Source organism: Elaeis guineensis, chromosome 7 (assembly GCF_000442705.2).
Source record: "Elaeis guineensis isolate ETL-2024a chromosome 7, EG11, whole genome shotgun sequence".
In the NCBI taxonomy this organism is placed as follows: domain Eukaryota; kingdom Viridiplantae; phylum Streptophyta; class Magnoliopsida; order Arecales; family Arecaceae; genus Elaeis; species Elaeis guineensis.
In genome coordinates this window covers 79,112,724-79,129,890 of record NC_025999.2, presented here as the reverse complement: position 1 = coordinate 79,129,890, position 17,167 = coordinate 79,112,724, and the positions used below count along the sequence as shown (strand labels likewise).

Sequence of the window (17,167 nt, the reverse complement as noted above, 5' to 3'; positions counted from 1 at the left end):
AAAAAAAAAGGATAGCTGTTGATGATCGCATGAACTAACAGTTGGTTTAGAGTATTAGGCGGCAGTCGACATCCAATATAATTTTCATGCATGGAAGTGAGCATGTGTCTGCTTTTTGAGCAACAAGTTGGTTTTGTGGATTTTCAATGATAGTTCAAATGTGAATACTAAATGGTTTAACTTGAAGTAAATAATCTATAACCACATAAAACTTAGTGATAAAGGTCATGCATAGTAAATAGATTAACAATGCAACAAAAAAAAAAAATTAATTGAAGGTTTTTAATTTTTTTTCTAAATTTTAATATAATCTAACTTTCAAATTTGTTTAGTTTAGATCTTAATTATAAAATGAAGTTATCACATAATATCACGTGACTTGATTATGTTGCAAAAAGTGATAGCATATAAGATGATATCACATAACAATTTTATGATGGTAATCACACAAAATTTGTGGTTGGGATCTCAATAAAATGACTTTAAAGGCTCGGTGATCAGATTATACTAAATTGAAATGTGGGATGAAATTGAAAACTCTGAAATAGTTTAAGATTTTTTTTTGCATAATTAATCCTAAGTTATTTGATACATCTTTCTAGCAAATGGTTTTATTTTGTACCAAATGTGTTAGGTGGAAGCATTCTTTCTACGTGTCTTATTGCACAAGTTGAGAGAATGGAGTTCTCGTTTTCGAGGATACCATACCGCGGAAAATGCTTTGGGGCACCCACGCAAAGAATTCATCAGCCCAGAACTGCTGCTTTGGCAAGTACATGATCAACAAATTCCCATATTTGATAACAAATTGTGGAAGCAGTACCAATCCTTTCTTGCCACAGTAGACAAATTGTCCATGTGCATGACCTAATAGACGTCATCCTCTCCTATAAAAGTTTTATCTAATAGCGTATGAGCTTTAACCAAGATAGAAAAAAACCACCTTCTCAAACAACGCCTTCTGTTGTACGATGGCTACCACAGCATAACAACTAAATAACAATTAAATAATAGCTGTGATTGACTGTTTCCCACAAATTCAACATATCAAAGAAGTTTTCCAAGCCATCATAATGACATTTGCTTCAAATTATATTATTGGAGACCCTGCAACTTTTTGTATTATACCTGAGTAACATTTGTGGATCAAGACTGGATCATCAACTTATAGCACCTTATAAGTGGATAAATCACTAGGTGTTGATACCTCTGCACTGGATCCTCACCCTTATCCTAAAATAAATGTTTGTGATTCTTGGATATAATGGAGGCTGCTAACAATTAGCTTGAACTCTCCTCAGATGGAGGCTACCCACCGGTCTGAACCCAAAGCACGCTCGCTGATTTCCTTGAAAAAAGAGTGGAAATGGATAGCAGTATCACAGTGATTAGCCTGTGACTCTTCTTCTCAGATCTTTGATCCATTGGCATTTTGTTTAGCAAAATTGGGCAAGGTTTGGCACCATTTTAGGAAAAGTGAAAAAAAAAAAAAAAGGGATAAGAGAGTGGCAGGCTAACATATATTTCATAAAAGTACATCAACAGTGAAATCTGTATGCATTTGATATCAATCAAAAGATCAAAAATCGGATGAGTTAATTCTGAAATTGCTAATGAGAGGTCAACTAGAGTCTAAGAAACCACAAAAAGAGGACGTGTCTGCCAATTCTCAATTTAAATGGTTAATATCAATGATAAAGAAAAGTATGATAACAGCCATGATAAGAGGGTAAAAAAAAAAAAAAAAAAGGTAACATCCATAATTACAAATGATAATGTGATTAAAATTACGAACAAAATCATAACATTTTAAAGTGCTTGACGAACAAACATTGTTGAATGCAATTAAAATTCAAAATAACTTCACAATAATAAATTCGATATTGAGTTTTTTTATTTTGCCATAAATGATTCAAAGAGGGAAAGAAAAAAAAGACTAGCATCATAAATTAGCATATAAGAAAACTAGTCGAAGACTCGAGCATTGCGTGGGGCCGGATACACGAAAATAATTTTTCAAATATTATTATCCTATTTTCTAGATGTTACTGTATTTTTATTATTGTTCGAATTATTATTAATAATAAATTAATATTCTAAAAATAATATTTTTTATTATTTTAAAAATAAAATTTTTAAAATAAAATTTTATTATTAATTTTTTAAAAATAATATATTACTATACAAATAATTTTTTTGAATTAATAATAAAAATATTATTTTTTAAATAATATTTTGAAAAAATTTATTATTATTATTATTTTAAAATTAATACTTTTTTTTACTTCGAATTATTATTAATAACAAAATAATAATATTTTTTTCCTCTCTCTCTCTCTCCAAATATTTTTTTTTCTTCCTCCTGCCGCCCTCGCCCCCATAGCGTGAGACTCAGGTCATGGCCATCCACGCCGCCTGCGCTGCAGCCCCGCCCCATTGTCGTTCGCACCGGATACATGAAATAATTTTTCTAATGTTGCTGTATTCTTGTAATTATTTGAATTATTATTAATAATAAATTAATATTAAAAAATATATTTATTATTATTTTAAAATAATATATTTTAAAATAATATTTTATTATTAATTTTTTGAAATATTTTTTTAAAAAATAATATGTTATTATTATTAATAGTATTTTTAAAATAATATTTTTTAAAAATAATAATAATATTATTATTTTAAAATTAATATTTTTTTGCTTCAAATTATTATTAATAATAAAATAATAATATTTTTTTACTTTTTTCTTTTTTCTTCCTCTCTCCAAATATTTTTTTTAAAAAATTAATATCCTAGAAAAATAATATTTTAAATTTTTATTAATAACAAAATGATAATATTTTTTCTTTTTTCCTCTTCGTCAAATATTTTCTTTTTTCTTTCTTTTCTTTTTTCTTCCTTCCCTTCCTCCTGCCCTCTCCCTCCCCAAATATTTTTTTAAAAATTAATATTTTAAAAAATAAATATTTTAAATTATTATTAGTAATAAAATAATAATATATTTTTTCCTCCCTCTCTCCAAATATTTTTTTTCTTTTTGCCTTTTTTCTCCTTCCCTTGCTCCCGCCGTCTCCCCCCACCCCTCGCCCCTATCGCGTCCCCTGGCTTCGGTGCCACCAACCCCCCTCCTCTCCCCTCTGCAACTCCGTCCTGTCACCATCCCCTCCTATTCCCTCCCGTGCGAGCACTGGTGACCGCCCCTCCCCTCCCCTGGCTCCGTGCGAGCACCAGTGACTGGCCCTCCCCTCCTCTGGCTCCAGTGCCACCAACCTAGCCCTGCCCCACCGTCGTCCGCATCGCACCTGTCGTCCGCTCCGCACCAGGCTTCGTGCGACCACTAAACCCCCTCCTCTCCCCTCTCCCGGCTCCGACGCCACCAACCCCCTCCCCTCCTCTCTACGGCCCCGCCTCGTCGCGGTCCCCTCTTGTTCCCCAAAAGGCTTGGATCTCCGACCACCGTCGCTCTCTCGGCCAACTTTCTTTTCTTCGATGCCTTGGATTTCCGCTTCTGACGGATCGAGCGGTCGTTCTTGTCGCCATTCGAGAGGAAAAGATTGGAGGTTGGTGATGAATACTTAATTTAAGTTACTAGAGACATTAAATACTATGGTAATTGATGTTATTTTATTGGATTTTGATGCTCTCTAATCTATTTTGTAGGTAATTGGGAGTTTGGGTTCATACGATTCAAATTGGACTCAAATCAGATTAGATTTGAGTGAACCAGGTAACCAGCTCCTATTCCAGTGTGAACGCGACTTAAAGATCAAAGGTCAAGAAGCAACCTTTCCAATCAAGGGTCCAGATTAGAAGATAAATGGAACCAAATATGAACACGACTTAAATCTCAAAGATTTAGATTAAAAAATCACTCTTCATGAAGATCTAAGTGTGAATGCGGCTTATTGATCAACGAAGGAGAAGCAATATGAAGATCTAAGGGTCTTTATTCACGCTCCCACCTTTCTTTTCATCAATCCTAGCCTTCTCTCTATAAATATACCCCAGTCCTCTTTTCTCAATACATCAGCCCCCTTGTGGGGTTCTTCATCTTCTTCCCTCTCCCTTCTTCCTTCTCTCCTCCATCAAAGCTCCTCCCTTTCTCTCTTCCCATCAAGCCAACGTCTAAGTTTCTCTCCAAGCTGCTGCCCCCTTCTCTTCTTTTTTTTTTTTCCATAAGTCTAGGGGAGGTACTAATCCTAGTACGCCTTCCATCAAATCTGGGAGAGGTCCTAATCCTAGTGTCACTATCTTTCTTTTTTACATACCCTCTTCCATCTACCTTTCTTCTTTGAAGTTCCTATACCAAACCTTCCAGCCATCCTGCCGCTATCTGTACGGAGGAAGATGAAAGAATTTAAGGAAGCACATCACCATCGGACGTAGTTAGAAAATCAACTTGGTTTAATTATCTTGTATCGTAATTTTATTTCTTTTTCTTTATGTACGCTTTTTTATTTGATTAATGAAAAGTAATTTTATTACAATTTCCATGTTTCTTTTTTAGTTTCTTGCAATCTATTATTTATTTTTTTTTGCATTTTCAAAACAATCAATGAAGATTCCTGTGGATACGATCCCGACTCATCCTATTTATATAGTAGTAAGTAGGTTTAATTTTGATGTGCTACGATACGCATCAGCTGGCCGAAGGGAGAGGCTGCCGTTGTCGCCGGAGCTGTTGCTGGCGAGAAGGTCGAAGGATACATTCTGCCCGCCAAATTTGATGGACATGGGTAGAGAAATCCGGTAGAATTCGATTGAAAGGAAAAAGAGATGGGTGTTCGAAGGGCTCGAAAAGCTTCGAAGAAAGAAAAATTAGGAAGGAAGAAGGTGACGGTACCTCAGGGAGATCGGAAGGACGGACCGACACCGGTGATGATGAGAAGGAAGGTGATGGTGGAGAACGGCGGGAGGTGGCAGCGAGGAGAGCGGGGAGGAGATGGAAAAAAATCGGAAGGGATCGGAAAATTTCGTAAGAAAAAAAAAATATTTATGGGGAAGCTGGAGCTCGACACGTGGTGTGTTAGGAGGATTTTGGTTTCTTGAGTTGACACTACTATAATACTCCATAAAATATTATTATATATATATATATATATATATATGATTACGTGGGTGGAAGAGGAAAAAGAAACTGATAAATTAGCTTGGTTGGAGATCACTCTGATTACGGAGAGGTTCTTTGTTGTTTAATTTAACATAGGGACCCATAACAAAGATCAAAATTAAGTCCTAATCATTCCATAAATTATACTGGGATCATGGAGAGGCCAACTAGCAGTATTTTTCCTAAAAAAAGGGTTTTAATAATAAATTATGTTATTAACAAAATGCCTAATGAACATAACTGAGGTTGTATAATACAATAAATAGATCCGATATACTTTGATCAGCTTAAAATCTACAGCCAATCCTTGCCCTGATTCTCCCCTCTCCATGAGAGCAGATGCGAAGTAACAAGACTTGATTTGAATTATTTTAAAATAGCAATCCAACCTGTGACATTTGAACCGAATTTAAAAGTAGACAAATCTTCCATCCAACACATCTCAGTTTGACCGAATATATGCACCAAATTTCAGTATAATCTAAATGAAAATCTGACCAAATTTCAGTCACGTTGGGCCAAAGGCCAGCTGGCCCACTTGCAGCCCCAAAGAACTGTGCCAGATAAAGTCACCAGTCAGTGAGCTAGGGAAAGCTTTTATGTTCCACCAGGCAATTAGTATGAAGATAAATGTTGATGTCCCAGATAAGAAGAGGAGCTCTAATCTGCAAACACTCAAGTACGGTGCATATTGAACAAAACTAAACAAAGTAGGAAACAAATTTATAACAGCATTTTTATACAATGGTAGAACTGTGTCCATTAATGGCCAGATTGTATGTCACTAACAATTTTTTTCGGCAGTGGCTTTAAAAATATGTCACTCAGACTGTTTCCTTGAATTTCTGTGCATCCATCAATGGAAACGTCTTTTTATATATGAACCATAAATCTTTCCACAGCGCCCAGCCCCGCAACTACCGCAGCATGAACGAATGATTCACTAACACAAATGAGCGCCTCCTTTAAGCTACAAAATAATCACCTCATTCTATAAGGGAAATAAAGTCAGCAGATGACCAAATAACAGGGTATGAATGAATGACAATAGCCTCTTTCATTTTGTTCTCTCTTTTGCCCCTCTATTGTACATTTCTAATTATGAAAAGATTTACATGATACAAATCAATCAAAATTGTGCAGTTCTGCAGCAAGACAACTCCCTGCTTCTCCATTCATTGGTATGGACATTGGACAGTGGACATTGCATTAATTGAATGCACTTCTACCTGAATGACTTATATTGGGTATAAACAAAGAAATGCTGATATATCCAAGTCCATTTGATTGGGAGAACACGATGACCGGTGACCCATTTCACTCGAACAGCCCAGGACAAGGCCACTAGCATGTACCACCAGTCGCAGGAAGTCCAAACTCGTACCTGGTAAAACAGGATTAGAGTAGAAGGGCAGCAAGAAAACAGGCATCTATTTTGCCATGCTGCCATACCTTCAGTGGGAATTCAGGGACCAGCATGCTGAGTGTAAATAGAGCATCTGGTATCAGTAAGGAATAACATATGGCAAAGCAATAACATCCTCTGAATCGATCCGTAATGCCTCAGCCCACACATGAGGTGTTTCAACAGCCTCAATCTTTGTCTTAGGCTTTGGCCGAAGGTTATCCCTACTGAAAAGCCATTCTTGATCATCAGACTCAAGCCATTCTTCCATTTTGGGAACAGAGTATATCTGGTTAAGATACCTGGCATCCGGGTGAGGAGGTTCTGGAGGAGCTTCGGCCTTCTCCCTAGTGTCTACAGAAATTGGATGGCCCAAGTCAGCTGAAGATGGCTTTGCTTCTGCGGTGCCATTTATCTTCTGGTCCTTAATTCCTAGGACTCTTTCTGCCTTGTTACTTATGACTCCAGGCTTGATGGAAGAATCAGGGGTAGCAACATGCAATACTGTTCTTCCATTCTCTACAGGGAGGTCAGAGGTAGGTGCTGGTCTTGAAAACTTATTAGGACGTACATCTTTGTCTGTAGGCACATGACAAATGCAGTGATGCAAAATTAGAACAAAACAAAATGAAGTTTATAACACCACAAAACCTCTAAATGTGTCTCCCAGGATAGCTAAAGAGAAGCTAGTAAAGTAAACTCACCATGCAGAAAACCATTCATCTCAAAGTCCTTCCTCTTCTTGGCTGTTTCATCAGAACCAGCATTGTTCCACTGACTTTTTCAGGGGCTAATTGCTTTATTTTTAGATTATCAATCTGATCCTTTTTTCCACTGTCTCTTGGTTTATGTTGCTTTTTATGTTTGTGTTCATCTTTCTCTCCCATTTTCTCCTTCTTCTCTTTTTTTCTGTCTTTGTCCTTTCCTCTGTTCTTCTCATCCCCGTCCTTGCGCTTTTCTCCCTTTCCATCATCCACTTCTCTCTCTTTGGTTTTCTCCTTCTCTTCAATCTTCCTATCTGCATCCTTCGCTGCTGATTTTCCAAGCCCATCATTTCTTTTTGCTCTGTGAAAATGTGGATAGGAACAACTTGATTACCATTTCCTCTTTCCTTGTCCGTCGCAGTTGCAAGGCCCACACCATCAATTTTTCTTTGAACTGAACCAGAGAAACTAGATGGACTTTCTCCCGGTCGGCCCATCCCATCATGTGCCCTTTGCACTGTAACACTGGCTTTTGAGATGATTTTGTCACCTGTGCCTCTTTCCTTCTCTGATGCAGTTGTAATGCATGGTCCCTCGGACCTTCTTTGAATAGAATGCATGGAATTTTCTGCTGATAGGCCCATCGCAGTGTTTCCTCTTTGCCTTGAACTAATGCTGTTAGGAACCACTCCACTACTTGCACTTCTTTGCTTCTGCATCGCAGTTCCAGAGCCAACGCCCTCAGTTCTTCTTTGAACTGGACTAGGAAAGTTATCTGCTGGATGTCCCATTCCATCATTTCTCCTTTGCATTGTTCCAGTGTGATTTGGAAGCATTTCATTACCTGTAACTCTTTTATTCTCCACCAGAGCGGCAGTACTCGATTTTTCAGTGTTTCTTTGAAATGAACTAGAAAAGTTCTCGACCATTCTGTTTGCTGCTCTCTTTTCTTCATCCTTGATCCTCCTGCCCAAATCCTCTGCAAATTTAAAATCTTTCACTTCCTCAGCCTTCTGGCTGTATTCCCCAAATCTGTCTTCATGGTGACCCTCAGTCTGTTCTTCAATTCTTCTATCCTCTGATGGCCTGCTTTTATCCTTATGTTTATCTTTATTCTTGTTTTTATGCTTTTCTTTTCGATCTTTCTTCTCCTTGTGTTTATCTTTACTTCTGTCTTTGTCCTTTTTCTCTTTACCTTCTCTCTTCTCTTTGTCCCCCTTCTCCTTTTTATGCTTCTTCTCTTTGTGCTTCTCCTGAAAATTGTTGTTCAATCTAGGGTAAGCTACAAATTTAACCGCAGCCGGGAAAAAAAAAAAAAAAACCCCTCTAAAAATTCAGAACAACTCTGATAATAATAGAAAATAAAAATAGAACATCTCATGCCAACATGTTGAAGGAAGAAATGTTTCAAAAGATTAAAACCACAAAAGCCACAACATAGAATACCAATGGCAATGCCCCTCTAATATTTCAGTATAAGGATTGCAAGCTGTCTGATATTTCAAGCACTGCATGGACCAGTGTCAGGAAAGTATGCCTAAAAAGGGGCCAGAGAAGATACTATGCATGACTTGATCAAAGAAGAATATGAAACAGACAGTATGCAAAAAATCTGCCAATGCACAGAAACAGAACAAAAACACTCTCTCTGAATAATGTCTCCAAAAGAAGAATGAATGAGTGCAAAGAGGAATCTGAATGGTTAACAGGCAACCTAGAGGACTCTCATGTCTCTTTCCGAACAAGAACTCAAATCTCACCTTCTCCTTTATTTGATGGAGTAGCACCACCAGGATGATTGAAGTTTCACTGATCAAGCTACTGAGATCTCATCAGCAAAGCAGGAAAACTATGTTCAGAAGAAGAGTTTCATTCAAGCAATAACTACTTTTCACAATGAAGCAAGACTGAAGTATCACCTGATGTTAGTCTCTGCCATAAAGCTATATTTTGTGTTAGCAAGTGCACACATGTTTCCGGAGTACATAGTTGTACATCATCTCTATTGGTCTATGCCAGTCTATATTGGTCCATGGCTACAAATAAGCACATGTTAACCAGCACATACTCAAATGTATTATCATGAGGCCCAGGACATGGTCATCATGGCAGGACAGACTCAATTTTTTGTACATTTTTAATTGGCCAAGGAAAAGTTTTAGAAAAAGTGTAAAAATTATAGAGTAGAAAAAAGAGAACAAAGCACAGAAGTTGAAAGGCAATCAAAATATTGCATAAGCTTGTTGACTGCAAAATATTATTAGCAATGACATGACAAAAGTATCAGCAATATGATGATACCATAAGATTCTCTCTGCAAGCAACAAGAAAGTTTCTTTTCCGTGGACCAAAAAATATATTCCCATTATTCTTGACTTAGAAAGTCCCCATGAAGCATGCAAGCGCATACACTATACAATTCACACCCTCAAAGTCAATCAGATTTGCATTGAGGGAGACTAAGACATGGCTATTTCTTGGATTAATGGTTACTACAAGGTTTGGAAGAACAACAAAGAATCATATTCTTTGATCAAACTTATGAGTTATAAACCAAGGGAGAATCAACCAACAAAGCAAATCAGATTAAGTAACCTGGGATTTATGAGTTATATACTGGTATAGACATTGAATAGGCTGCGAGGAACTCAAGAAATCAATTTAGTTTCATTCTATGAAAGTTAATCATGGAGGAAATCTCTCTTCTATGTGTATGCATGCTTATCTTTTAAGTGATCTCTGCCCAGAAGAATGGGAAAGAAATAGACATCAAATTTACTGAAGACAGATGCAAAAATAAAGCAAGTTTTTGAACAACTCATAAAGGGAGTATGCAAGTTCAGGTTTTAATAGTCCTTCGCCAGAGGTCACTTGCAATCAAATAATTAAAGGACCCCTTACTGCAGCTTGTTTTGCAGAGGATCTTGTTTGCTGGTGAACATAGGGATGGGGTAATCAATAATCCAGTTTGCAAAAGTAGCAAAATTTTGATGTTTCAAAGCTTGATGGACCATTCAAAGCTTGATGACCAAAGCTTCAACTATAATTTTATGGGATAAAGAAAGAACTAGAGAAAAAAAATCATAATTTGTTGGAAAAATATTTTTCTTGCAATATTGCATTAGCCACCTACACGTAGATAGAACTGTCCTTAACAAAGTTACAGCAAGATGATTGACCGTTGAATACCATAGAGACATAATGAAAACTACAACATACAGTTAGAAAACAAGCTTTATTCGATCAAAAAGAAATGTGGAGTGAAAAGACCCACAGATAAGATCAGTATAGAAGGACCCCAAGGTGGCCATAGGGTAGAATTATGACAGGTAGCATTACAATTAAAGCAGTCTTGAGTCAGAGTCACGGCATTAGAAGATAAATTAGGGAAAAACCATCTGATTTCATAAGAACATGCAGCATAAGATAGAGATAGCCCTAGCCAGTATGGGTTTCAAATACAAGTTGAAGGTTGAGAAAAGATATGACCAAATTTGACTTGGATGAAAGTAATTAGAAATTTATTACTAGATTAAAGACATAGTGCCAGTATATTCATGAACACAAGTGGGAGCATACACAAAGTAAAGGAGGCGAAGAGCGTTACAAAACTAGGTGAAAGAAAACACAGAGCAACATTAATACAATAAGCTAAAATAAATTTCAACGCTGACCATTTCTAGAAATAAGACACCAAGAAGATAAAAATTCTATGCGTATCAGAAATCTGTTGATCTTTTTTTATTTTAAGCACTTGTTATAATGGTTTTAAAACAAGAAATTGACAGAGGACTGCATATTTAAGTTTTGCTCAAGCATATGATCTAGAAATTATCAAATGGATCTTTCAAAGATAAAGATCGACATCTGATAAGTTTAGATAGTAAACGAAGCTTGTCATGACGGGATTCCAGTTGTCTACAAGGTAACAAAAGTACAAAGTTATACATCATACAAATGTGAGTGAGCATCAAACACTAGTGGTTATATATGGAAATGACAAAGCAAGAAGAGATGGGGGAGCATCAGGTAAGATGGAATTCAATTCTTTCAGTTTTTAATCATAGATGGCCTGTAGAAACTATAAAGTTTTGCATCAAAATATGATGTGACAACAGATAATAATAAAATAGCTCATTACCCCTCAAAAAGATAAAAAATAGTAAAGTGACATTCTCTGACATTCTAAGTAAAAGATATACATGCACTAATATTTAATGCTGCAAACATAGGAGCAGAAATCCAATCAACAAAGACATATCTTGAAGGGGAAAGAAAAAGAAAAAAGGAAAGAACAAGCAAACATTGAATAATCTGGATAATATATCGAATCTATAAAGGATCCCGGCATAACCATGCAATACAGGTGGGAGGGCAATGCAGTGATAAAACCAATACAAATGAATATAATGACAGTGGATACATGGCATTAGTAAAAGATGTGAGTTTCTTGTTTTTAACAGTTATGAAAGATGTTTAAATAAAGATGACGAAGGTATTCCAAGAGAGTCAAATAGACATTCATCACATTAAAGATATTTCTGGAGGTTCTTAAACAAGGATTCCTTCCAGGGTCCAGGTTTTAGAGAATCCAAATTAGAGGGTTCAGAGTCTTTGGATTAATTGATACCACCTTCGAGCTACCTGAGAAATCTTCAAATCGTAATGTAGGAGAAGAGGGAGGTCAGTACCCTGCTTCATTAGGTTATGTTATTTCCGAGCAGATAAAAGCCATCTATTTCACCCAAAAATAACGAATATACACATCCCCAGCAAAAAGGAGATAATGTACATCCAGGGCTTTAGACTTAACAAAGCACAAGTCTGGAAATCTCAGGATGATAGATAATTTACTTGACTAGCTGCAAACAACAATTTTCTTGAATGACTCAAGGAAATGAGTTTTGATACTAATTTATGAGAGACAAACTGACACATATAACTGCATCACTAGCTTGGTTATATAACAAGATAGCTAATCACGAGGAATGTTTTATTGGAAAGAGAAGAGAAATAGAGAAAGTGGGGATGGGAGAGTATAAGCATGATGCATATCAACTTTCAGAAAAAATATAGCCAAAGAACCATTAATGGATGGTGACTTTGTGCTGTATATAAAACAAATATTACAACAACAAAATCACTCATAAAGGAGCATTAAGGGAGTTATACTGATTATATTGAATTAAGCAAGTTTCCCAATAAAGCAGACTACATGAAATTTTGGCTTTATGCTATTAAAAAAATATAAACTTGTTCTATTGGGAATGGGAAATGATTGTGCAATTATTGAAATTGAAATTTCTCATTTGTATATGTTACTTATAAATGATCTAGAGTGAATTTACCAAACAAAAGCTCATGTGAATATCAAGTAGGAATATAGATAATTCTTGAAAGATTTAGATAATTAGATATGATGATTCAGATTATAAGAAATACAGTTAGGTCATTTGCCTATTTACTGATTCAAGTTTTTTTTTTTTTTTTATTTAACTGGAGAATCTTCAAAAATGGATCGGATTTATCCCAGATTAAATATTTGAAGAGGTGGACTCAAAATAAGCTATAAAAGGATAGAATTAATTACAATGGCAACAAAAATCCATCTTAATTGTCAACGTATATAGATTGCTTTATAATAAGGAAAGGATCGTAAAGTAAAAGCTGAATACATAGAACAGAAATAGGAGTTCATCTCATATTAAATCTTAGGTGTAGTGACTTTTAAGGGCAACAACTGCCCAAAAGAATGCTGAAATGACAGAATTGTGTCCCATTTGATATGAGACCATATAACAACTGAAGCAAATGTGGAGTAACAATGCATTATGATTCACTACAGCTTAATCATAGAAAAGGCAGACAAGACCAAAACAGGAGACTAAGATTTCATAACAAAATCAAACTTGAAATAAGGGTATGTGCTTAAGTTTGCAGCAAAGAGCTAAAAAGAATAGACATGGATGGTTTTAGAAAAATGATAAAAGTTTGGCTGTCCCATTTATAGTTATTGTGTTTCCTTATATTGTTATTGTAGAATAGAAACAATACCAGACATAACACCATAAAAATTAAGATTGAAAATGGAAGAAGCTGATGGAAGTCCAATAGCTCTTATTGATAAGCATAATGTAGCTTTGAAAGAATTCAGAATATAGGAGTAAGGAACAAAAGTAGACCAAGTATCAAAAATGGTTGAAAGAATCTAACAGAACATTATATTCCAGTTTCATGGACCTTTGAGGATAAACTTTTTACTTAAACACATAATAATCAATATATAGTTTAATATCCAATGCTACAGGTGATTTGCCCACTCTCATTTATAAAAACTCCCTTCTTTAACAAGTCCACTATGTTGCTTAATTTTAAAGTAGTAGTGGTCCAAGATCCACTTCATAGTTCCCTTTTTCCCCTTAATTTGATGAATGCTGGGACAAGTAATTACCCTAAACATTTTCAGAGACCATATTCACAGGAAATCATAGCCACCGACACCTAAAAAGCTTCAATCACGAAGCTGGAATCTAAATTCACGGGCTCCATGAAGAACTGAGTGGAGTCTACTAAGAGTTGTCTACCAAATGCTATGGCCCATTTGGTACTGTTTCCAATATATATCTATCTAAGTGTGTGTGTGTGTATATATATGTATGTATATGTGTGTGTGTGTGTGTGTGTGTGTGTGTGTGTATTTAGAACAGTACCAAATGCAGCCTAATGCTTTAGACAATGGTCAAAATTCCTGGGCAAGGAAATTTAGGCAAGAGAGGGACCCATGAAACCTACAAAATTAGTTTGCATGTAAAGGACCCATAATAAGATCAAAATTAAAGCTCTCCAAAATTATCATATTCTGGGAAAGAGTCTAGATTAAGGGGGGAGACCATAAGTTTAAATATAAGAAGCTGCATTCATCCCTCAGGAACAAATAAAATAAAGAAGCAAATGAAACACATTTTCATGGAAAGAAAGAATCCCTATGCTCATCTCTCAAATCACAGTTGTAGAACTTTTGTTTGTGACCAAAAAAAAAAGGGACCTAAAGAACGCAAGCAGAGTACAATCATAAGCCAAAGCTTTTCTGAAGGAGTTGTCTTGGTGACTTCAAAATCAAGAAGAGGTACATTACACCGACATCCAAACAGAAGAAATAAAATGAAAAGGAGGCTGAAAAGGGATATAAACAACATGATGATTTGCAAGCTACAAATAGTTCAAGCCTTCAAGGACACCATCCATCAAATCAAAAAAAAAAAAAAAAAATCAAACTGCAAAATAACAATAATGCATTATTTAGCCCACAGCAAAGAACAGACACTAGACTCAAATCCAAAAGCTGGAGTCAGATTTGGTAAGCAGTGTTTGTCTAGTATGCATCCATGATTAATGCAATGATTGTGGTTTATACATTTTCAGCCAACTACAAAAAAATGATCAGAATATATGAGAGTGGTCTCATGCAATTTAAAAAAAGAAAAAAAAAAAACTTCAGATTTTTCATTGAAATGATATCATGCACTAGACTGTTTGGTTAGTACAATCAAAAGTCCAGATGAGCAGCCTTGTTTTCTACAGAACTGAAAGCTCAACTGAGAGTCGGCAGATTTGTATAAAAAACAAGGATTGGTAAACCGGTTTAGTGAATTTCTCCCTTCGTCATTTCCCCAATAAAAGAAACTTCTTTGATGCATCAGGAAAACACTCATTGTTCTCATCCCGATAATCATATGGCTAAGCAAAATATCAAGTGTGCAATGTATCAATCCTCAGGCAACCCATAAAAGGCATGTTATGTTATGTTGTCCGCACACCGAACACAACCTCACAACAGAAACTGCATGAATACACTGACCAACAGTAACAAGCAAGTTTGACGTATATCAGTTCCTGCAAATAGAATTGTTCGTGTACCTGTGGTTGGAATATCAAGCTATCCATGCTCATATTTGTCACATCTTTCTATATGTAGAGAAAATCTATAAATATGAGCCTCTTTAAACCACAATGCCAATACAGAATCTATAGTCATAAAGATTAAGATCGGCAAATCAAGCATAAGATCTTGCCCACATCAAATACTAACTTCCTAATATACACTAGGAATTCACCCAGGCAAAGATTTACAGGGTAGACAATCAAGCGAACAGCCAACGGAATAAAGCTAATAAAAATGACGCATTTACTGGAAAGCAAAGCAAGCGCATAGAAGATGCACCTTGGCTAGGAAATCTAAGTTTTCACTCCTTGGCTTCTTTTCATATCCTGGTGGCGGAAATGGGAAGCAGCGAGACATTGCACGTAGACCCCGGATCAGCTACGAGTCCTAGTTTCCAGTACCGCTGTTCCAGTGTGGGAACCGACCACTGGCCATGCTCCTGTCCATGCACCATGTCCCCAAACACATTTCCAGCTTCAAAACCTTGCCATTGCCCTGGTCACAATCCGCCACCCGAACAGACAAACGAGAACCCTAGGAACCTCCAAATGGAGAGGAAATCGATCCAAAAACAAACTTACTATACTGGTAAAGCAAAATTTCGACCCCTCCAAGTGTCACACTACACCATTTGAACACACAGACTGAGCCTCAGAAAATCTAAGTGGTCGTCAAGGTACCAAACCCAGCAAAAACCAAGATCCAGTTTGCTAGAGTAGTATCGCCGACAACGGAAACACCAAAAAAACACGCAGAAAACTGGTAACTCGAATCAAGTATACCGAAATTGGAATAACACCAAGATGATCGTTAAACTGCAGTCTTCTTCCATGTCCTAAGACATGGCCAATTCGAAGCTGCGGGAGCGAAATTAGAGGAAAAAAAAAAGAGAACCTTTTTTTCAATGGGAAAGAGAACCTCGGCAAGGGAAACTGAAACGCCGCCAAGAACAAAGATCCAGAGGACCACAGCCCATAATCCGATCTCCGGAACACTCCAGATGCCCCAATAGACTGGTCCCCCGATCCCAAAGTCGAATCTTTCCGATCTAAAAGGCCTACCCCAAGGTGCCCGACGCCGATGGCGACCGGAAGGAAGCAGAGGAACCCTAATCGGAAAAGGATTGGGTAAAAGGGGGACTTTTTTGGGTTCCCAGGGAGGAGGCGGAAAGGGGGAAAAGGGAAGGGGTGAATGGGAAGGACGGGATCGAGATTTCGAGGAGAAGAACCAAAGCTTCGAATTCTACCAAGAATAAAAGCTTGGGAGGAAAATTTTGAGGGGAAACAAGGGATGGGGCGAGGAAAAAAGCGGAGAAAAAAAAAAAAAAAAATCTAATCCTTCCTCTATTTATCGAACTATCTTGGATGAATCTCGATAGAAGTATCTTCTGCTTTGAGGGAGGATTCGTTCTACTTCGGTTTTACGCAGGAAGGGAGGGAAGCTGCCGCCCCTTTTCTTCTCTTTCTTTCTTTTCCCGCAATCGCTCCTCTCTCTCGCCGTGATCAAAAACCCCAGGGGAAGAGAAGGGTGGGAAAGAGTAGGGGAAGGGGTACTTATAGAAGGCAAAGACTTATTTTAATATATGATTTTATATTATTGGTTCCGAGATATTTTTTTTTTTTTTTTTTTATGGAGGTGGCAAGCCAGGGAAGGGTGTGGTTAGACCTAGCGTTGTAAATGGGAAATCCTTTTTCTTTCTAAGAAAAGAGAGAAGGAGAGAGGTTTTTTTTTTTTTTTTCCTCACCCCTTCATTTTTATAAACGATAATGAGAATAGCTTATAGGACCCTGGGTATCAGAAATAATTGTATAAATAATAATTTTTTTATGAGAAAAAAATTTTCATGATTATTATTAATATTTTTAAATAATAATATTATTTTTATATTGGATAATTTTATTTTATTAGTTTAGATATTTAAGAATTTTGTTGGAATATAACGAAATTAATGATGAACAAGATTATAAGAAAATGTTGTGATATGATTATTATTTATAAATATA

General features: G+C 36.4%; 1 protein-coding gene across 1 annotated transcript; it reads right to left on the bottom strand.

Annotated features, from left to right (window-relative positions):
* Positions 1–6,071: 6,071 nt before the first annotated feature.
* On the bottom strand, positions 6,072–16,698 carry LOC105033186 (uncharacterized). Its single transcript, XM_010907875.4, is given in 5 exon segments — positions 6,072–7,097; positions 7,223–7,288; positions 7,291–7,581; positions 7,584–8,475; positions 15,444–16,698. Coding segments are annotated over 5 exon segments (1,806 nt in total). The 5' UTR covers positions 15,522–16,698; the 3' UTR covers positions 6,072–6,618.
* Positions 16,699–17,167: the final 469 nt, after the last annotated feature.